The sequence below is a fragment of the Canis aureus genome, chromosome 23 (genome assembly GCF_053574225.1).
Source record: "Canis aureus isolate CA01 chromosome 23, VMU_Caureus_v.1.0, whole genome shotgun sequence".
Lineage (NCBI taxonomy): Eukaryota > Metazoa > Chordata > Mammalia > Carnivora > Canidae > Canis > Canis aureus.
The window spans coordinates 25,003,412-25,025,348 of NC_135633.1; the positions used below are offsets into that span (position 1 = coordinate 25,003,412).

A 21,937-nucleotide genomic window follows, 5' to 3' on the forward strand; every position below is an offset into this window, starting at 1 on the left:
TAGGGTCCAACAGCCAGGCCAAAAGGAGAAGAGAATCTGATTTACAGAGGGCTTCAGCCCACCCTTCAGTGGGATAAGGGGACGGCTAGGGGCAAGGGGTGGGTAGCTCAGAGCTAATGAAGGTCCCTCCCAATCCACAGAACATAGGAGTCTTTAGGATCAAGACCTGCCTGCCAGGGATCCTAACCGTATTGGGCCTTTGATTAAAGCCCTGATGGGGGGGATCCCTGGGTAGCTTAGTGGTTTAGCGCCTGCCTTCAGCCCAGGGCCTAATCCTGGAGTCCCGCATCGGGCTCCTGCATGGAGCCTGCTTCTCCCTCTCCCTGTATTTCTGCCTCTCTCTGTGTGTGTGTCTCTCATGAATAAATAAATAAAATCTTAAAAAAAAAAAAAAAAAAAAGCCCTGATAGGGTATCACATCATGGTGACAAAGCGGCTTGGTCAAAGTATTGCTGAACAAATTTATAAACAAATCCTGTCTGGAGCTGGAATCCAGCTTGATGAAAGAATCTGGCTTTCTGAAAGTGAGCCCCTAAGCCAGCTTTGTGGGATACAGGCCTAGGCCAAGGGCTTTTCCTTAAAGGTCAATTCTATTTATCTAAAATAGCCTCTGATCTGGAGAAAATTTCAACTGGGCCACTAAGGGGTAAGTTCCTCATTCACCAAAGATTTCCCACAAAGAGTTGTCTCTTTGACTTTGCTCTACTCAGCTCTGACCACTGGTGGGGAAAGGAGGGGGAGGGAAGGCCCAGGAAAGGTTGCAGAAGTCTGAGAATTCAGGTGGAAAGCCAGACATGCTTATACAGGCGATCCCTCTGGAACAAAAACATCTTCCTGACTTGAAGGATTTAGGGCTATTGTCTCTTTAAAGGACTATTGCTTCAGGAGGCTCACACAAAAAAGGCAGAGAGAAAAAGGTATCATTCCACTTTAGCAATTAAGAATAAAGAATGTCAGGATGCCTGAGTGGCTCAGTGGCTGAGCATCTGCCTTTGGCTCAGGTCATGATCCTGGAGTCCTGGGAACGAGTCCCACAGCAGGCTCCCCAGGAGGGAACCTGCTTCTCCCTCTGCCTATCTCTCTGCCTCTCTCTCTCTCTGTGTGTCTCTCATGAATAAATAAATAAATAATCTTTAAAAAAAAAAGAATAAATAATGCCAAAATGAAAACAAATAAAAGCACCAAAGAGTCCAATGAATACCATTTTTCTATTATGAACCACTCAAGAAGACTGTCTTTATAAAGGCACATGGGGAAGAAAAAGGAGGATGAAGGGATTTTAAAAACATAGAGTGAAGGGAGACATACTTAACACAATAGACCTAGAGGGGCAGACAGAGCATATAGCAAGGAAAAACTACCCAGAGCACAAGTACAGAGGAATATCCTGATATGAACTGTGCTTTATGAACCAAGGAGGCTGTGAACAGAACCACGTTCCTTGGTATCTACCCCACATGCTGTTTAAGTACAGCAGGAGCCAATAACTTCTCAACCTGTGTGTCAAAGGCTCCTTCCCTCATCCCCACCCAAGGGGTCACCTACATTGCATGGACAAGGGTGACACAATCTCCTCATCCATGTCATCCACATCGTCAGTCATGATGAAGTGGGCAGGATTGGGGCGCGTACTGCCCATCCAGCTGGGGTCGATGTTGAGAGCAGCCACCAGTGAGTGGATGCCAGGGTTGTTGACAATCTGGAAGCCACAGAGGATCTCAATCTGCTGCCAGCGGTGCAGGCGCTCCCGCAGTGCTGCCGTCACCTCACTCAGAGCTTGCCTGGAGCACATGGAAGAGAATTGAAGCCATGGGCTGCTGGAGCCCCAACAGGAATGAGGCCTCTTGGAGGAACAAGTTGGGGGAGGATGTGCCAATAAGAGACACAATTAAATCATGCACCTGAGAGTGAGGTAGGAGTCAGAGAAAAGCTGGGGTAGGAGACCAGAGCTGCCCCCTACTAGTGAAGAGGTACAACTCTGAGAATGGAGTGGACACCAGCAGAGCTGGGCAGCAGGAGCTACTTACTTCGCAGTTAGGATTTTGTGATCCACATCATCCAAGGAAGAGCTGTGGGCCACGTGGAAGGTGCCAAAGAGTGTGTTTCTCTTCTTTTTTATCTTCTCAGCCTGCAAAGATGAGGTCCTCAGCTTAAACAGAGCAGGGATTAGAGGCTGGAAAATGAGAAGTGCCTTTCTTTGGCTGGGTCCCCTCCTCTTAGCACAGCTTAGGCTGCACAAGAGAAAGGAAGAGAAGGGAAAGGAAGGGGAGGGGAGGGCAAAGAGTGGGGGAGGAAAGAAGATGGAGACAATGAGGGAAGCAGAGGGACCCCCTGCCAGTCCACTGGCCCCAGGATGGCTCTGCCCCATGGCAGGCGGAGGCTGGCAGAGTCTTCCCTCTACCTGCCTCCACCAGCTTCATCTTTCCAGAAGCAGGTGGGAGCACACCCACACCCTCATTCCCTCCTACAGAAATTTGAGGACATCATCAGGAACTATATATCAGGGAGAGAAACAGAACCTAGTATGGGGTATCTTACTGTTCAAGAGCGAGGCGGAGGGGAGGAAGCAGGGTGGGTGAAGGAAGCAGGCCAGGAGGAAAGGAGGGGACAGCAGGAGGGTATATCTCACCCCCTCCTTGGCCACCAGCAGTTGCTTCTCAGCATTTTGCTTCTTGATGTTATAGTACTGCACCTCCACCTCGTGTGTCAGCTGCAGCCACTTCTGAAGAGCCTCTGGTGCATACCATGAGCTATGTGATTCCAGTTCTTTCTCTGCTTTCCTGAGGGCCTCCCGAACCTGTGCAGCCAAGAAGATATGATCCATTTACTGCTACCAAGTCCCTCTCCAGTACCTCTGTCTGATACCACCCATCTCAGTTCTTATCTGCTACCTCATGTGAGCTTCCAACCCTCTCAAGGGGAAGAAAGGGCAAGGATTATTCTATTTTATATACCACAAGGAGGCAAGCTCAGGGGAAAGTAACCTACTCAAGGTCGCACAGTCAGTAGTGTCAACCAGATCTCAAATTGAGATTTGTTTTGCTGCCAGACCAGAGCAATATTCGCCACACAAATAGCTGCCTCTCCTGGCCAAAAGCCAATCTCGGCAATCCTCCCTGCTCTCTTGAGGGGCAGGTCAGCTTAGTGAATCATCATCTTTCTGAGAGTTGGGGTCTGTGCTTAGACCTCAAGACATCACAGTGTGACAGAAAAAGCACTTTACTGGGAACCTGGAAATCTGGTTCTGGTCCCTGGTCTGTCACTTAGCTGGCCCTGTGACTCTGAGCTGCCGATAGCAGATCTCAACTCAGTGTGAGGAAAGACTTTCTCCCTTGCAAATCCAAACCAGTTAAGGAAGGGGTAATCTCAGGAGGAGGTATGGGAACAGCTCAGTTTCATTAAAAATGATTGCTACTCTGGGAGGGGGTTGGCCTGAATGCTCTCCAGGCTCCTGTAGACCATAGGCTTGGTCTGTGATTCTCCCATTGAGCAGGGTACCCTCTACAAAGTGAGCGGATAATAATCATGCTTACTTTTAACATAGGCATTCCCAAAAGAGGCCAAGACATGAAATAACCAATGTGTAAGCAGAAATCTCCTCAGTGATTTCTCAAGCAAAGAGCATACAACGAAGCAGGCTGACACAAAGCCCTGAACATGGAAGGTCTGAGATTACACACAGATGCTATATACACTGGATACCTTGCCATCTCACCCAGAGCACAAGTACAGAGAAATATCCTGATGTGAACTGTACTTTATGAACCAAGGAGGCTGTGAGTGGAACTATGTTCCTTGTTATCTACCCCATATGCTGTTTAAGCACAGCAGAAGCCAACAACTTCTCAACTTGTATGTCAAAGGCTCTTTCCCTCATCCCCACCCAAGGGGTCACCTACATTGCATGGACAAGGGTGACCCCCAAATTCTCCATCTGGAAACTGACCTTTAGCTGGTCAGAATCCCAGAGAAAAGAGATTGAGAACCCTTATTATGGCCAGCTTCAGCCAACAGGGCAAATAACCCAGAGCAGGCCCCCGAGGTTCTCTCCATGGCCTACCACACCTTTATTCCTTAGAGAGCCAATGAGAGGACCAACCTCATGGTTTTCGTTCCTTGAAAAAGAAACTATCGCATAGCCCACCCCTGGCTTTGTAGATTTAAAATGAAGAAAAGATACCTTAGAGTCTAAAACACCAAGTCTGAAAATGTATGATCAAGCTCTACCTTGAAAAGAATGAAAGGAATGAAAGGAATGAGGAATGCTAAGGGGAAAATGGGAAGAGAAAAGAAAAAAGAGCAGAGAGAAGTGTGACATTGGGAAGGGCTGGCCTAATAGACTCAAAACTATTTATTGAGAGAAATATTTACAAAATAGGGAACAGGAAACAGGGGCAGGGGCAGAGGTTGGGAGGTGGGGGAGAGGATGATTGGAGGCAAGGAGACAGGGACAGATACATCATGCCACACATAAGGAATAAATGCCTGAAGGAGGTAAGAGCTATGGCAAATCAGAGTATTATTTTATTCTGTGGCTATGGTTCTCAACCTGCCACACACTGGAATCACTTGAGGAACTTTACAAATACTGCTATCTGGACCCAAACCCAGATTCTGATTTCAGTGATCTAGGATGCTGGCCTGAGTATCAAAAATTTCTAATGCTCTCCAAATGACTCTAATAAGCAGCAAAGTGAATAACCATTGATCATGTGCTTTACAGTGTCACACCTGACTTCCACTTCCCCATAGGATGCAGTGGGTCATGGCAGAAGAATAATTCGTATCCAACCCAACATCTAGGAAAAGCTAAGTTACAAAAATGATGAAGTTCTTGAAAAACAAAATGATGAATTTGTCTTGAAAGCAAATTATTGTAATTATGAACATTTTTCAAAGACATCAGAGGGCTATAGAAGCAATAAGGACTAGGTCTATAGTTCTCCAAGTAGGATCCAGGGATACTTGAGTGCATCCTTTCAGAGCATCTGTGAGATCAAACTATTTTTATAATAATACTAAGACATTATTTACCTTTTTCACTCCCTTTCTCTCACAACCAAACTGCAGATTTCTCCAGAGGCTACAGGATGAGTAATATCATAACAGATTGAATATAGACACTAATGTAAGAATCCAGCAGTCTATGAAGCCAAATAGTTAAAATATTTGCAAAATTGTAAAAAAAAAATCACTTCTCATTAAATTATTTTTATTTTCAAAAATGCAGTCAGTTTTCAAAAAATATTATTTGTGTCAATACATAAGGAGTTTAATATGAATTAGTAAATTTTTTTAAAGATTTTATTTATTTATTCATGAGAGACAGAGAGGGAGAGAGGCAGAGACATAGGCAGAGGGACAATCAGGCTTCATGCAGGGAACCTGATGCGGGACTTGATCCCAGGACTCCAGGATCACACCCTGAGCCGAAAGCAGACACTCAACCACTGAGCCACTCAGGCATCCCAAAATAGTAAATTTTTAAAGATTATTTGTTTTTTGTTTTTTGTTTTTTTTAGTAGTCTCTACACCCAACATGGAGCTCAAATTCACAACCTCGAGATCAAGAGTCACAATGTTCCTCTGAATGAGCCAGCCAAATGCCCCTGAATTAGTAAATAGTTTTTAAATTTTCAGTTTTAACTTCTAACAAGGTAAATAGCAACATATTTCCCCTTTAAAAATGTTCCTTGAAGTCCTAAATAATTTTTAAGAGTGAAAGAGTCCCGAGACCAAAAAGTTTGAGAACCAGTGGACTAGATGAACTAAAAATCCAGAGAGAGGGGGAAAAGTCTTTCTAGGGGGAGTTCACAATTGTCAGTCATTTTCTTCCATGGAGGCTTTTGATGGTTCTGGGTGAGAGCTGATGCCTGGGTGTGGCCCAGGCAGTGGGACTCCACTGGGGCCCCGAGAAACCAGCCTAGCTTTTGTTGGTATTGTGGTACTAGTATGACAGATTGGAAATTGAGATGTCTCAAACATACATCCAGTTTTCTTCATTGAGCATTTATTGAGTTCTGGGGCTATTCAGGAGAACACTTAGCTAGGCCAAAGGGTGGAATAAAATCTTCAATAACTTTATAATGCTTAGGAAACAAAATACTGCATGAAGTAAGGGACCTTCCTCAAACACACTGATGGTCCTCCCCTTAAGATAGCTGCAAAATTTTGAAGCTGTGAGGAGCAGGGGGTCAAAGAGCTAAATTAAAATCCTCCAAGTGACAGACACGAATCTCTGACAATCTTTCAGGGATCAGGAGAAAGAAACTCACCAGCTCTCAAGAAAAAGGAAGGGACATGCCTGAGAAACTGGGACAAATGAGTGCTGGAGCAAGTCTTACTAAAACTACAACCCAGTTCCAACATGGCTCAATTTCTGATTGGCCTGCAATGATTAAGTCCTCACCCTACATACCTAATAGAAGAAGAGGGGAGAGCCTCTTTTTGATGAAGGATAAAATCACCTGGGGCCTCTATTATTATTTTATATACACTTTCCAGCATTTAATAACAATACAATAAATTACTAGACATGAGAAGAGGCAGGAAAATATAACCAATAATCAAGAGGAAAAATAGGCAGTCCAAAAAGTGATCCAAACGTTAGAGTTACCAGAAAAGGACTTTAAAATAACTATGATTGAAATCTTAAAGAAAATACAGAGAAGATGGACACAACAGATGGAAACATGAAAATTCTGGGCAGGAAACTAGAATCTACAAGAGAGTAAAATGAGCATTCTAGATCTGAAAAATGTAGTATCTGAGAATAGTATCCCACTGGATGGGTTAAACAGAGCAATGCTCACAGCAAGAATACAGGACTGGAGAATCAAAGATAAATCAATAGAAAATAACCAAATCAAAGCACAGACAGAAAAAAAAAAGACATAACTAAGCATAAGAGATGGGTGGACTCCAGTTAAAAGGTCTCATATGACTATTAGATTCCCAGAGGAGAGGAGAGAATGGAGCAGAAGCAATTTGTTAATATGAAAGAGAACGTGAATTCTGCAGCCAGTGGGCAAAATGCTCTGTATGTGTCGATTAGGTCAGATTGACTAATCATGTTTAAATTTTTTACATCCTCACCAATATTTTTGGCTGCTTATTATTGACAGAGTTGTTTAAAACTCTCTAATTTTTATTATAAATGTGTCTATAACCCTTTTAGTTTCTTCAATTTTTGCTTTACGTATTTTAAATCTATATTGTTAGATGTATGCAAATCAAGTCCTGTTATACGTTACTGTTGGATTCACACATTTATCATTCTTGTCTCTAATAATACTTCCTGCTCTAAAGCTTGCTTTGTCTGATATTAATATAGCTACCCTTGCTTTATTTTATTCTGTGTTTGTATCATATACCTTTTCTCATCCTTTTACTTTTACACTTTTTGTATCCCTAAAGTGTGCCTCTTTAAACAGCACATATCTGGGTTTTATTTTTTATCCAATCCAACACTCTTTGCCTTTCAATTGTATTGTCTGGTCTGTTTGCATAAACCAAGTCTCAACACATTTGAAAGAACTAAAAACATTGACTATATGTTCTCTGGCCACAGCAAAATTAAATTAGAAATCAATGAGAAAGATAACCAGAGAAGCCCTCAAGTGTTTAAAAATTAGGCAACACACTTAAAATAACCATGGGCCCCCTCAAAAAAGTGCAATAGAAATTAGAAAATCTTTTACACTGAATGATAATGAAAATATGAAATACCAGAACTTAGTAAATGCAGCAGCTAACGCAGTGCTGAGCTGGAAATTTACAGCTCTAAATCCCAATGTTGGAAAAGATTAAAAATTTAAAATCAATAACCTCTTCTTCTACCTCAAGAAACTAGAAAAATAAGGGGCACCAAGCTGGCTCAGTTGGTGGACCATGCAACTTTTGATCTCAGGGTCATGAATTTGAGTCCCAGGTTGGGTGTAGAGATTGCTTAAAAATAAAATCTTAAAAAAAAAAAAAAGGCTAGAAAAATAAGAGCAAGTTAAAAATTTTTTCAATGGGCATTCCACGTGGCTCAGCAGTTTAGCGTCTCCTCCTCTCCTTCCGATCCTGGAGACCCGGGATGGAGTCCCACGTTGGGCTCCCTGCATGAAGCCTGCTTCTCCCTCTGTCTGTGTCTCTCTGCCTCTCTCTCACTCTCTCTTTCATGAATAAACAAATAATTTTTTAAAATTTTTTTTCAAGGTTAAGATTTCTACACTGAAAACTATAAAACATTGCTGAGAGAAATTTTAAAAGACCTAAATAAGTGACAGGATAAACAATGCTCATGGATTGGAAGAACTGTTTGGTTAAAATGTCGATTTTCCCCCACATTAATCTATAGATTTAATGCAAAAACAATAAAAATCCCAGCAAGGCTTTTTGGCAGGGAATAGAGAAGAACAATAAAATGACAAGCTAATTATAAAAATGCAGGGGATCCCTGGGTGGCTCAGCAGTTTAGCGCTGCCTTCAGCCCAGGGCCTGGTCCTGGAGTCTGGGAATCAAGTCCCACATCTGGCTCCCTGCATGGAGCCTGCTTCTCCCTTTGCCCCTCTCTCTCTCTCTCTCTCTCTCTCTATGTCTCTCATGAATAAATAAATAAAATCTTTAAAAATAAAAATAAATTAAAATGCAAAGAACTTAGAAGAGCCAAGTCCATCTTGAAGAATAAAGCTGGAGAACTTACTAACAATATCAAGCCTTAGTAGAAGACAATGTGGTATATGGATAGACAAATGGACATAATAAAGTCTCTACCCGAAAAAAAAGAACCTTGACTTCTACCTTATATCATACACAAAAACACAAATATATAAAGAACTCTTACAAATCAATTATGAAGACAGACAACAATTTTTAAAATGAGATTCCCAAACAAAATGGTCAATAAATTTATGAAAAGGTGTTTCTTTTCATTAGTCGTTAGGAAAATGAATATTAAAATCACAATGAATACCACTAAATCCCTACCAGAATATGTAAAATTAAAAAGCCTAAATAAAAATACAAAGTTTTTAAGGTTGTAGCTCAACTAGAATGCTCACACATTGCTTGTGCTAGTATAGACTGGTCCAACCATTTTGGAAAACTGGCAGTTTCTAATAAAGCTAAATATTTAAATTCCCCATTATACATCCAATAGAAATAAGTGCTTATGCTCACCAAGAAACATGTGCAAGGAGGTTCATAGCAGTGTCATTCATAAAAGGAAAAAAAAAAAAAGAACTGCAAACAACTCAAATGTCTACCAAAAGGAGAATAAATAGAGTATTCCCATACAATGAATTATTACTTAGCAATACAAATAAACCAACTACCACTACACACAGTAACATGGATGACTCTCACAGACATAATGCAAGTGAAAGAAACCAAGCATAAAGAAAAATACTGTATAATGCCATTTATGGGATCCCTGGGTGGCGCAGCGGTTTGGCGCCTGCCTTTGGCCCAGGGCGCGATCCTGGAGACTCGGGATCGAATCCCACGTCGGGCTCCCGGTGCATGGAGCCCGCTTCTCCCTCTGCCTGTGTCTCTGCCTCTCTCTCTCTCTCTCTCTCTGTGACTATCATGAATAAATAAATAAAATCTTTAAAAAAAAAATGCCATTTATTTGAAGTTCAAAATCTGGTAAAACAAATCTGGTTTAGAGATTATAACCATAGTTCTCTTCAGGTGGAATATTGACAGGGGGCAGAGGGAAGCAAAAGTGAGCCTTCTGGGGTACTTAGAAGATATTCTGGGGGTGCCTGGGTGGCTCAGTCAGTTAAGTATCTGCCTTCAGCTTAGGTCATGATCTCAGGGTTCTGGGATCGAGCCCATGTGGGGCTCCCTGCTCAGCAGGGAGTTTGCTTCTCCCTCTCCCTCTGCCGCATCTCCCCACTCAGACTCTCTCTCTCTCTCTCAAATAAATAAATAAATAAATAATATCTTTTTAAAAAAAGATATTCGGTATCTTGATCTGGATGGTGGTTGTACAGGCACATGCTTATGTGAAAGCTCTCCAGCTGTATATTTATGATTTGTACACGTTATGTAAATACTTCGATAAAAAAGGAACAAAATAACTGTTATCCCCTATTCTTTGAAAATCACAGTGACCATTTTTGGGGCAACTTTTCCACTACTCTTACTGGTAAGAGTTCAGTGACTCTTTCTTTTTTTAAGATTTTATTTATTTATTCATGAGAGACACAGAGAGAGAGACAGAGACATAGGCAGAGGGAAAAGCAGGCTCCCCACAAGGATCCTGATGCAGGACTCGATCCCAGGACACTGGGATCACACCCTGAGCAGATGCTCAACCACTAACCTACCCAGGTACCACTCCAATGACTCTCTCTCTCTTTTTTTTTTTTTTTTTTTTCCCCAGCCTCCAGTTGACTCTTGAAGATATTCTTTGAGCCAGATTTCAAAGTCCTCACTCATGAAACTTCTAGCTAGTCTTCTGGCCCTAGCACTTTTCCCATCCTATCCCCCCCAACCCTGCCCCCTCCCTGGGCATCCAGGAATTTGTATACTCTCCTACCTGCTCCAACTCCTCCTCGGCGTATTTTTGGCGGCTCCTCTCATTCTCAGTGCCTTCTCGCAGCTCTTTCAGCCGCTGGGCTTCCTGCTTGGCAAGGTTGATCTCATCACGCAGCTTCTTCTCCAGATGTACCTTTTCCACCTCTACTGTGCGGTGCTCCTCTTGGGCCTTGTGCAGCCTGGGGGCGATGCAGGCAGGTGGAGAAGACCATACAGGGGGTGCCAGCCAATACACCACGAGTCGTGGCATCAAAGAGGTCAATGAGGGCTCTGGCACTGAGAAATATTCTCCCTGTTTTGTTGGCTGACTCTGAGTTAGCTCAGGGCCAAAAGAAACCACTGTGGCTACCATGTTTCTTATGTTGGCCACCATTTTTGCTGCCAGTATTCAGGCTGTGTTCCTGGGTATCTGAATCCTTCCTCTGAGGTGTCTCATATACTAAGATCCTAACAACTACTATTTTACAGGGTATTTCCATGTGTCCTCCTTGCAGATAATAATATATCATTATCAGCCTAGTAGGACCAATCTGGATTTAAGACTTAGAAAGGGTAGAACTGAGACTAGAATTCCAATCTACAGGACTCTAGAGCCATAGTTATTCCTCATATCTCAAGCTATATGGAAGGTTCAGTAAATGTAGAACACCCTGCTAGCTAGCCCAAAGATCCAGAGAAGGCACAAAGGCTGAGATAGGACTGGGGCGGTAGCAGTGGGATAGTTAGGAAAGACAAAAAAGGAATCATTGAGTAGCAACTCTGAGAGTCCTAAGTACCTGTTCCCAGAAGCATAGAAAAATGAAATTCATGCCAAAAGGGCTGGGCAGGGCTTGGGACAGCCCCCTGCTGCCCCCAAGCCTGAGTTTCCATTCTAAGTATCTTTCATGGTGGGTAAGATATCAAGGGCTCAGTTATAATGAAAGTATACCCTTATACCCACCCACACATTCCCTGTTCACTGACAAAACCACCTAGCCTCCCTCTTTCCTCCCTTCCTTCCTCTACATATCTAGTTAATCAACTCTTTGATTCATCCATTCATTCAACAAGTACTCTTTTGAATGCCAAGCTCTAAGATGAGTGAGAAAACTGTCCCTGCCACTGAGGAGCTCACAGTCTAGTCCAACACAGACAAGTAAACAGATAACTATACACAGTGTGAGAAGTTCTAGAACAGAGAGATATGCAAGATGTTGGATGAGCCCAAAGGAAGAAGTGATCAACTCTGCCTAAAAGGGGTCAGGGAAAGTAAGAGTTTGCTAATCCCTCTGGAAGAAGGGAAGGACTTGGCCACTGACAGGTCTTCCTATCTTAGTAAGAAACACCAAGCAAATAGGGACCAGGGTAGGAGGTGAAAGGATGATGAAGAAAGCAGTGATCTATGGCTTAGACACGAGATGCAGAAGGATACGCTACAGAACACAAGGGATGCCCAGAAAAGAACACTGACCACTGAGCTAAAACAGAAGAGGCCGAACCAAAACTCAGCCTCTAAACCCTGCCAAGTCCAGATCTGTCAGTGGCTGAGGCCTCAGACGAGGTGGTGGGACAGGGAGAGATGAGGGGGAAAGCTCTGGGCTGTAAGTTTCCTGCTGACAATCTGCAGTCTTCCGCCCACTTTGTCCTGGGAGAGAAAGCGAGTCGAGCATCCTCGAGGTACACACCAGGTGGCGCTACAGGCATGGCTAAAACCGAATCAGAGGCGCCATTTCCTGCCCCCACTCCTCCCTCGAATAGTGTTCTTCTGAGACCCAACTGCCTGAAATTACACCATTAGGCATGCAGTTCTTCACTAAACAGCAGCCTCTTCAGGAAAGCCTCTGATCTGTCAGCCTTGTCCAGATAATAAGGAACTCCTTTAAAGTACAATCAAGAAACCTGACCAATGCTTATAGTCCTAACAAGATTTGGTAGAGATGAAGATCAATAAGTACTACTGGGAGCAGAAATGAGCAAACACATGCACAGTCAAGCCTTGCCCCACTCCATCTCCTCCACAGAAGACTGAGAATCGTGAAGGCAGCAGTCAACATGACAAGTAAATAAATGAGGCAGCCTGGCTGCCAGCCCTGGCTCCAAATAGCTGTGTGACTATGGACAAGTCTGTTCCTTATACCAGGCCTGTTTCTTCATTTCTAAATGGGAATCAAAGTCCTTGCCTCAAAGAATTATCTTGAAATCCAATGAAATCCTAACTGGAATGCATATGTAGCATTACATTTATTCACCCAAAGTATCAGGAACTCTGTTTTAAAAAAAAAAAAAAAAAAAAAAAAAAGCTGTGCAGTGGCGGGCAGCACAGACCCATTAGGGTAAGAAGGCCGAGGAGGAATGCATGTGGACTCTGGACATGGTCAGAGGAAGATTTGTGTATGCATGTGTGTGAGCCTGTCTCTGAGTGTGCACACACATTTGTTTCTCTAAGTGCCACAGTGGTCACGAAGCTCTGGAGGCCCTTGGGGAGCAGGGAGGGCCGGGAGCTTAGTTTTATCCCCAAACTTGGAATGTCTCCTGCCTAGATTCTTTGCCTTTGGAATGAAAACAGTACATGCTTTTCAGACAAATGAAGAATGGGGACTGCCCCGACAGCAACATTTAGCCCCATTTGGCAAGGGGCCGAGGAATAAGGAGCCCAGAAAATTAGCTACGAATCAGTTCAGAGATAAAACTCTGCTTGCCCTCTAGAAACTCAACCAATGGAAATGAATCTCATAGGGCTGCCTTTATTGAGACAGCTCCCTGTGGGTATCAAAATTCCTGGCTCACTACTTACTGCTATGTGACCCTAAGCAAAGCACTCACCCTTTCTGAGCCCTCATCTCCTCAACTCTACCCACCTACCTAACACAGTTGTATGATTAAAAAAATAATGCATTTAAGTAGTTAACAATACCTAGCTCACAAGAAATCCTTTCCCCAAAGAAAGAGTATCATTTAAAAGTCACAGAACAGGGATCCCTGGGTGGCGCAGCGGTTTGGCGCCTGCCTTTGGCCCAGGGCGCGATCCTGGAGACCCGGGATCGAATCCCACATCGGGCTTCCAGTGCATGGAGCCTGCTTCTCCCTCTGCCTATGTCTCTGCCTCTCTCTCTTTCTCTCTCTGTGACTATCATAAATAAATAAAAATTAAAAAAAAAAAATAAAAGTCACAGAACAGGGCCAGATGTCATTTCCTTTTTACATAGATTCCTGCAAAGACTTCCCAACTGGAATCCCTAAGCTGCCAGAATAACTTTCTAAAAGACAGTCATGAAGTAGATCCCTCCTCTTCTCAAAAACAAAACAAAGCAACAAACTGATGATCTGCATTAACTCTATACTGCCTTTTGCATCTTACTAAAACTTCTCCATGTGAATCTTAAGGAGCCAGGGATCTGGCCTCATTCTCTATATATGCAACCTTAACTACCAAGAACCCCTTCCCCATCTTTCAAGGCTGCCCTCTGGAGTCTACATCCACTATCTCCTGCCTCTGTGCCTTTCCTGTTCTTAGATTCCTCATCCCATCGGCAGGCACCCAGTCACTGCACTGTTTGCATTCACTGCTCCTTCCTATGTGTGAGCTCCGTTGCCCCAGGAGCAGTCAATTCCTTATAATCCCCAGCACACCCCTGGTTTGTAAACCTCGGGAAGTACTTAGGTTAATTTACTGGCTGACATCTTCTTTTCATGGCTAGATCTATGGTAGTAGTATTTAAGCCAGTATTTAAACAGAATCCAACTATCAGAGCCAGAAGGCCATTAGCATTCTCCTAATTCAACCCCTTCCTGTTACTGATGAGGAAATAAGTCCCAGAAGGGGAAGGGGATTTACCCAAGTCACATAACAAGTGAGTACTTCTGAGATTTAGATTCCATACAATAAAAAATTAAGGACGCCTGGGTGGCTCAGCAGTTAAGCGTCTGCCTTTGGCTCAGGGCATGATCCCAGGATCTGGGATCGAGTCCCATATCAGGCTCCTTGCAGGAATCCTGCTTCTCCCTCTGCCTGTGTCTCTGTCTCTGTCTCTCTCTCTCTTATGCATAAATAAAATCTTTAGAAAAAAAGAAAAAATTAAAAGTATCAGGAAGACAGACTTGTGAGGTTTCCTTGGGGAACAGTGAAAAACAGTTAATTTGTCTATTTCTATGGGAAGGATGACACTTTGGATGCAGGAAGAAGGACAGAACGGGCAAGACATCCAATCAGGGAAGCTCAAGATCTCTGACAGAAAAAAAACTTTTACCCTGGGGAGAAATATTTGACTGTACAACAGCAATGGCAGGAACCTACGCCTGCAAAGCCATTATGGAAGTATGGCATAGCCCAGGCAGCCACTTAGGCCTGGTCTTGGGGGCAAGATGCCCCACAACCTGGGTGGAAACAGGAGGCTCCTGAGACTTGGCAGCACCATGGCTGTGGGGGAAGGGAAGGACCTTACCTTTCCTGGAGGTCATGCAGACTCTGCTCAGCTCGGTGTAACCCCTCCAGATCCTTCATCATCTTCTTCATGTGCTCCTTTGAGTAACGGTTCTGGATATAGGCAAACCAGCAGCCACCCACACCAATAACAATAGACACCACCAGCATGAAGTCCTTGAGGTGATTATGGCGGGTCACTGCCAAAGAGGAAGCCATGGTAAGTCAGGTTGTCCACTGCAAACTTAGCTTTCAGATTCCACTGCATCCCCTCCTGCATGTAGCCTTCCCACTCCAGAGGAATTATTCTCTTCTTAGACACACACTTGCTACATACTAGTATAGTAAGCTCTCTGCCTACTTTGGAAAACATGAGAGGCCTAAGAGTGGTACAGGAAGCTTATTAAATCATACGACCCCAGTAACTTGTGCCTAGTTGGGACATCCTAGCTATCCTAGCCTACAATGAGCCCACGCACCCACATGCAATGGCTTCTGTCTTATGGGCTAAGCAATGCTGGAGTGCTAGAGTACAGAGAAGGGGACAGTTGGTAAGAGTATAAAGCAATATCGCTAGAGCTTGAGGCCTGGTTGTGGGACTGAAGTTTCTGTAGGAGCTGGGTCTCCTGGACAACCTGGCTATTCTAGGTACGAGATGCAGAGCCCAGATCAGGTAAAGGTCTGCAAGTCATATCCGTGGAAAAGCATCTCTAGGTTGTGGCTCAATCCAGAGACCAAGTACAACAAGAGTAACATCAAGAGGTTGGAATATATAAGATACTGTACATGCCAGGAATCGAGGCGCAGATCTACCTCCAGAGAATGCCTGGAGGCAATCTGACAAAGTGTTGGTGGCTGGGGTTCAGAGCAAAACTGAAAAGCTGAACAAGGAACAACACCAGAAGCTAAGTACAAAAGCCATGTCCTGAGAACTAAGCCAACCAGCAGAGGGCCACTCCCAGAGCCTGCCATTGTTCCTCACCTACCAGATCTGGGCTCTGAGCCACAGCACAGGAGACCAGAAGAGACACAATAAGGAGAGTAGGGCCACCACTGGGGCCCCTACCTGGGTTGTATTCAACTTCAGATAGAGAAGCCGTTGGCTCAAAGGAGCCCCAGATGTGGGAGTCAAGGAGGGGAGAAACAGGGAAAGACCTCCTGAGCACAGCAGGTTACCCTCAGGTTGAAGAAGGGGGAAGGGGACGGATGGAGAGAATCCCAGGGCCTGATAAGGACCAGGGGCTGAGGTGAATCCAAAAGGATCCAGGGGGAGCCACCAAGTCAAGGCAGGGCCTAGATGGCAGGAAAAGACACATGTGGCTGGAAACTGCATGAAGCTGAGGCCCAGTTGGACAAAAGGGTTATATTCATAGTTCCTGATTGAAAGCCGAGCAGCAGGACATGGGGACGGGTGTGGGATCAACGACAGATTAGCACATTCTATTTCCATCCAAGGGAGGGGAGTTACGAGCTCCGAGGTGGCAGCCCTGACTTCTCTATGTTCATGCCAAACTCTCACAGAGAAAACTGAGGGTCCCTTGGTGGCTGTCCTCTAGCATCCAGGTAGGCCAACCCTTCCAACCAGAGGCATGTCTTCACTCTCCTGTCCTTCAGGTCCCAAGAAGAGATGTGTCTGCAGCACAGTGAACCACCTTTCTTTCTGGAATACACCGGCCTCCTACACAGCTTCTACCAGAGGCTGGGGTGTTCTTCATCTCCCCTGTTTGTTGTGGTCTTTTAATCTAAGCTTCCCAAGGTTTCGCAACTCCAACACCCCCTTGACATTCCTACCAAAAGTCAGAGGTCTTCCTGTTCAAACAGCACCTGCCCCCTATTATCCCCAATACTCCAAAGTGCTGAAGGTGGGCATGTGGAGTGGGCGTCTATCTGTTCTATTCGCTCTCTATCCTACGTTGTCCAGATCAATGTGGGACAAGAGTCTATTATCTTCTCCAACTTCATATTCTCATCCAAGTCAGAAATACAAATCCTGAATGACCAGGGCCACGGATAGGATTTGATAGTCATCCCCCTCCTCTAAGGCAATACTCTTGCACCTATCAGTACCCTCTGGATCTCTTCAACCAGTTTTAACTCCACTTAAATATACAAGCATCTACTCCACACACCCTTGTCAAATTCATGGCTAGAGCTCAAAGATACTGCCTGTCCCATCTCATGAGCTTCCAAGCTTGGCAGGAAGAAAATGAGCCTAATTTAGCTGATTGATTCTGTGGCCCCTAGTGATCATCACATGTCTGTGTACCAGTGCCTAGCACAGCGCTGGTCAGCTCATGGACAGATTCAGTAAATATTTGTGGAATTCAATCTTTACTGATAAGTATGATTGTCTCCATCTCCTTAACCCACACAGGAAAGGAAAGGAAATACAGAAGATATATTATCTATCAGGCAAGGTGCTTATATCCACCAGTTTGGATTCTCACACCAACTCTAGAAGGCAGGGTATTTGTATTCCCACTCTAGAGACCAGAACACCAAGACTCCATAGGAGCACTGCCTTGCTGGAGTTCATGAAAAGTGACAGAGCTGAGATTCAGATCCAGACTTGCCTGATCACATGGCCTTTCTGCTACACCCCACACTCTCATTACAACTTTCCTACTTGTGTAGACGGACTTCTGCTTTATTACATGCAAACATCACTCACCACAGAGACGATCCCTGTAGCCTGAGTGTGGCTGTAAGAGTTCCAAAACCTGAGTTTTTCTCCCAAAGAACATCCTGGGAGCTGACTGTGGCATTGCCATCAGGACAGTGAATACCTGAAGGCCAAATGCCAGGCCTTTATGGTTAAACAGAAGGCCTCATGTAGACATATTCTTGTGCCATGGAAAGAAGCATCCTGCACTGAGTCTTAGGGAGTCCGGGTTCTATGCTTGTCTCTGCCCCATCCGGATCTCTGCTTCCTCAGCCCTAAAATCCATTGTCACACAATTACTAACGAGATCAAGTGCATAGTTATGAATGAGAGTGCTCTGAGGTGTTCTGGAAATCTTCAGATGGACATTTCCAGTAGGTAATTAAGAGGAGAAGTTTAACACTGGAAGAAGATGTGAGAAATATCAGGTCCCCTCAGTGGAGCCTTGGATTGAACCCCATAGTCCCCAGGGAATCTGCGACGTTAATTTTATGTGTTAACTTGACTGGGCTAAGGGATGCCAAGAGAGCTTTCTGGGTGTGTCTGTGAGGTTTCTTTAATAATAGATTAGTATTTCTATCAGTAGACTGAGTAAAGGAGACTGTCTTCACTAATGTGTGTGTCATTCAATCATCCTCAGGCCACTGAGAGCCTGGATTGAACCAGAAGGTGGAGGAAGGATGAATTTGCTCTCTCAGCTTCAGTTGAGACATCTGTCTTCTTCTGCCCTCTTACATTAGCACTCCTAGTTGTTGAGTCTTTGGACTCACACTGGGACTTATGGCACCAGCCACCTGATTCTCTGGCCTTTGGGCTTGGACTTACATCATCAACTCTCCTGGTTCTCAGGCCTCTATATTCAGACTGAATAGTACCACTGGCTTTCCTAGTTCTCTGGGTACAGATGGCATATCATGGAACTTCCTGGCCTCCATAATCACATGAGCCAATTTCTATAATAAATCTCCTCTTCTCTCTCTCTCTCTCTCTCTCTCTCTCTCTTTTCCAGATTAGGTTTCTCTGGAGAACCTTAACATAGAATCTATAAACTGTTATACCAGAAAAAGAGGGGAAATGGGAGAGTCTAGTCCCTGCTTTACTAATGATGTACTTCTCCCCATTATAATTTCATTCCCATTCTTCACTTCCTACCACCTTCCCAGTCCCATACAGGCTACAGAGATATTTCCATTCCTTCTCTTCTAACTAGGATTCCCTGACCAACCCACTCTTTGGACAGGTAAACATGGGATATCTACTGCTATCTCAAGGACTCCTCTGTGTGTTTTTCAACTTTCATGGTGATCGCCTTCTGATAGTCTGTGAGTTCCTTGGGACCGGGGCACAAGACTTATTTCTCTCCAAAGACTCCTACTTAGCACAGAGCCTGACCAGAGCAGATACTCAGCAAAGGTGGAAAGGAAAGAAAAAGGGAAGAAAGAAGGCAGATTTTAGCAGGAAAGAGGGTATAATAAAAAGTTCATGTGAAAGGACAAGGAGAGTATGACTAGCTGTCCTGCACAGCCTCTACAAGAGCTCAGCTCTCAGAACCCACCCCCTACCCAGCAAGCACAGCCAGGGCAGATGGACCCTGGAGCTTTCATGAGAGCAGGTGTGGCTGGCTAGGTGAGGAGAGCTAACCCAGGGAAGCTGCTAGGACCTGGGGAGCCAGAGGGTGGCAAGATTCCCAGCCTGAGTGCTACAAATAGATTTTAGCAAAATGAGGTCAATTGTTAATACAATCAGGCCTTAGGCAAGGGAGGAGGATATAAACAAATGAGATGCTATCATGTTAAGAGATTCAAGAGTAATCAGGTGAGAATTTTTAGGGTACAGTTAGCGCTGAGAAAGTGAGCCTCCAATCATTATTGCTTTCTAGAATCCCCTCTCCTCATCTATTCCCTACACCTTCTCCACTGTCCACAATACCCTGCCCCTGGCAGATAAACCTATCCATCCTTACTGCCAAACTATGTGCTAGGAATTTCTTTTGTCATTTACATAGCCTACTGTGCTAAGGTCTATGATGAACCTATGAGAACATTCTTAGACCCTCTTGTTTTCTGGTTATAGTCCAAAAAATGCTTTGGCTGACTCACCAGTTCACAGAAGACACTCCATAGTGTTCTTCCCACAACCAAGCTGGGCCAGACTCTTCTCCCATCTCCCCTGTCCTATAGCTCTGTAGAGGCCCAGCCTCCTTCTGTAAAACTTCTAGCATATATTTCCTGACACCTACTCATTGCTGAGCCATATGCTGAGTTATGACAACAGATGAACAAAGCTGTTTCTACGCTCAAGGACTTCCCAGTTTAAAGGGTAACAGGAAAACAGATTATTTCTAAAAAGGGGGAGTGGGGAGTACAAAGGGCTATAGGATCCCAGAAGAAAATAAGAGGGAGGGTTGAACATGCCTGGGAAGAGTCTAGAAGGGCATTCTGGAGAAGGCTTGAAACGTGCATTGAAAAAAAGAAAAAGAGGGTAAGGATAGGGCTGACAGAGAAGAAAACAAGCTTTGCTGGAGAGGAGCCACTCCTGCTTCCAGGAGCCTTCTCCCCATTATCTGAGCTGCTGAAGAAGGAAGACAAGGTGTAGGCTTGCTGTCTTCTCCACAACGCACCCCCCTCTCACCCCAACAACTGCTCTGCAGGCCTCTCTCTACAGTCTTCTCAATATCCCTGTTGAAAGCTCAAAGGCAGCTCTAGCCCCTAGCCCAGGATTAACCACAGTAGGCACAAGCTAAAAACCGTAGTGACCATTTATTTATTTAGGGGAAATTAGGACATAGGGAACCTGAGGAATGTACCCAACGTCACAAAACCATTGAACGATAGAGCGAGTTTTGATTTCAAATTGAAATTCTATCTTGCTAGCTGTACCAGAAGTGGAGGACAGGACAATGTAATACAGAGAGCAATGAAACAGAAGTCACAAACTGGGTCTGAATGACCTCTAAGAACTCACTTCATCGAGCAGCCCCGGTGGCACAGCCGTTTAGCGCCACCTGCAGCCTAGGGCATGATCCTAGAGATCCTGGATTGAGTCCCATGTCAGGCTCCCTGCATGGAGCCTGCTTCTCCCTCTGCCTGTGTCTCTGCCTCTCTCTCTCTCTCTCTCTCTCTCTCTGTATGTCTCTATGAATAAATAATCTTTAAAAAAATAAAAATAAAAAAATTATTTAAAAAAAGAAAGAACTCACTTCATCTCCTGAGCCTCCATTTCTCTGAGAAATTACCTGCAGAGGAGGAAAAGCCCCCTCAATGAATGAGCAGATGCCTCCACTGCAAGCTGCCTTGGGACTTAGCGTGTCAGAGCACACCTAACACCTGCCCCTGGCACTGTTAGGAGAGCCCCAGATAGATACGCAAGCCTAGAGCCAACTCTGCCGGTGGAGAAGACCGTAAAAGGCCAGGTGCTGCTCTGCAGTTCTGGTGGGAGGGCTGAGATGCCTTTGACTGTCAGAAAATAGGCCCTGAGGCGCTCCATTGCCTAGCCAGTCTGATCCTTCTTCCCCATCCCCAAGTTCTGAGGCTGCTGTGGACAGATGGACCCTGATCACTCAGCAGTGATCTGTAGCCTTCCTGGCTACAGCACAACAAACTTTTGATCTGAGATTTCTCAAGCTTTGACTGATGGCAGATTTTCACTAAGGCTGGGCAAGGTAGTCATGGCTGGCAGCTAGCTGAACCTGGTCCAGGTTCTCTGGGGTGTTTATCTACTACCTGCCTTCTGGTGAGCCCAAAGAACCACAGGCTCAAGAACTCATCCTAGGTGTGGAATCAGGTCTGCAGCACCGGCCATCACTCTAAGTCCTGCATGCGTGTTGGGCAGGGAACAGCAGTGAAGTAGGGATTTTAGCCCATGCTCAGCTGGGAAAACAGAGCTGGAGGGACATAGATCAAGGGATTCTTTGCAGTTACCCACCACACTGGGCTCCATCCTTGTAGAAGTCTCCTGGCAAAGAGCTTCCTAGTATTTTCCTCAGATTCCATCTGGCAATTTTCAAAAATTTTCTTTAACAAGCCATCAGGAAAATAGAAAAATAGTATTTGCCATCAGAACAGGTGTGGGATTCCAAAACCTTCACCCCCAGGAGTACACTGAACTCTATCAGTGAATGAGGGAGCCAGTAAGAGCCTTAATGACCAAGCCCATCTTACAAATAAGGAAACCTAAAGCTAGGTAGAACTGAATTGCCAAAGGTTACTCAATAAGGCAAGGGCCAAGCACCGATTCCTAAAAGTACAGATTACAGACAGCAGAAGGAACAGGCTTCTTGTTTTTTATCCTTTTACCAGGACCCTTATCAATCAAAGGGTTTCCTTTCAAAACCTAGGGAATGTTCA

At 44.5% G+C, this 21,937-nt stretch overlaps 1 protein-coding gene across 4 annotated transcripts in view; it reads right to left on the reverse strand.

Moving 5' to 3' along the window:
- Nucleotides 1–21,937, reverse strand: part of STIM1 (stromal interaction molecule 1) — a 198,961-nt gene that overhangs the window by 9,272 nt on the left and 167,752 nt on the right. For all 4 annotated transcript variants that reach the window (XM_077866783.1, XM_077866784.1, XM_077866785.1 and 1 more), the window contains exons 6-10: nucleotides 14,952–15,129; nucleotides 10,532–10,709; nucleotides 2,630–2,797; nucleotides 2,028–2,128; nucleotides 1,546–1,781 (exon numbers count right to left, since the gene is read on the reverse strand). In XM_077866783.1, the coding sequence (XP_077722909.1) occupies nucleotides 1,546–1,781; nucleotides 2,028–2,128; nucleotides 2,630–2,797; nucleotides 10,532–10,709; nucleotides 14,952–15,129 (861 nt within the window). The remainder of the gene's footprint in view (nucleotides 1–1,545; nucleotides 1,782–2,027; nucleotides 2,129–2,629; nucleotides 2,798–10,531; nucleotides 10,710–14,951; nucleotides 15,130–21,937) is intronic.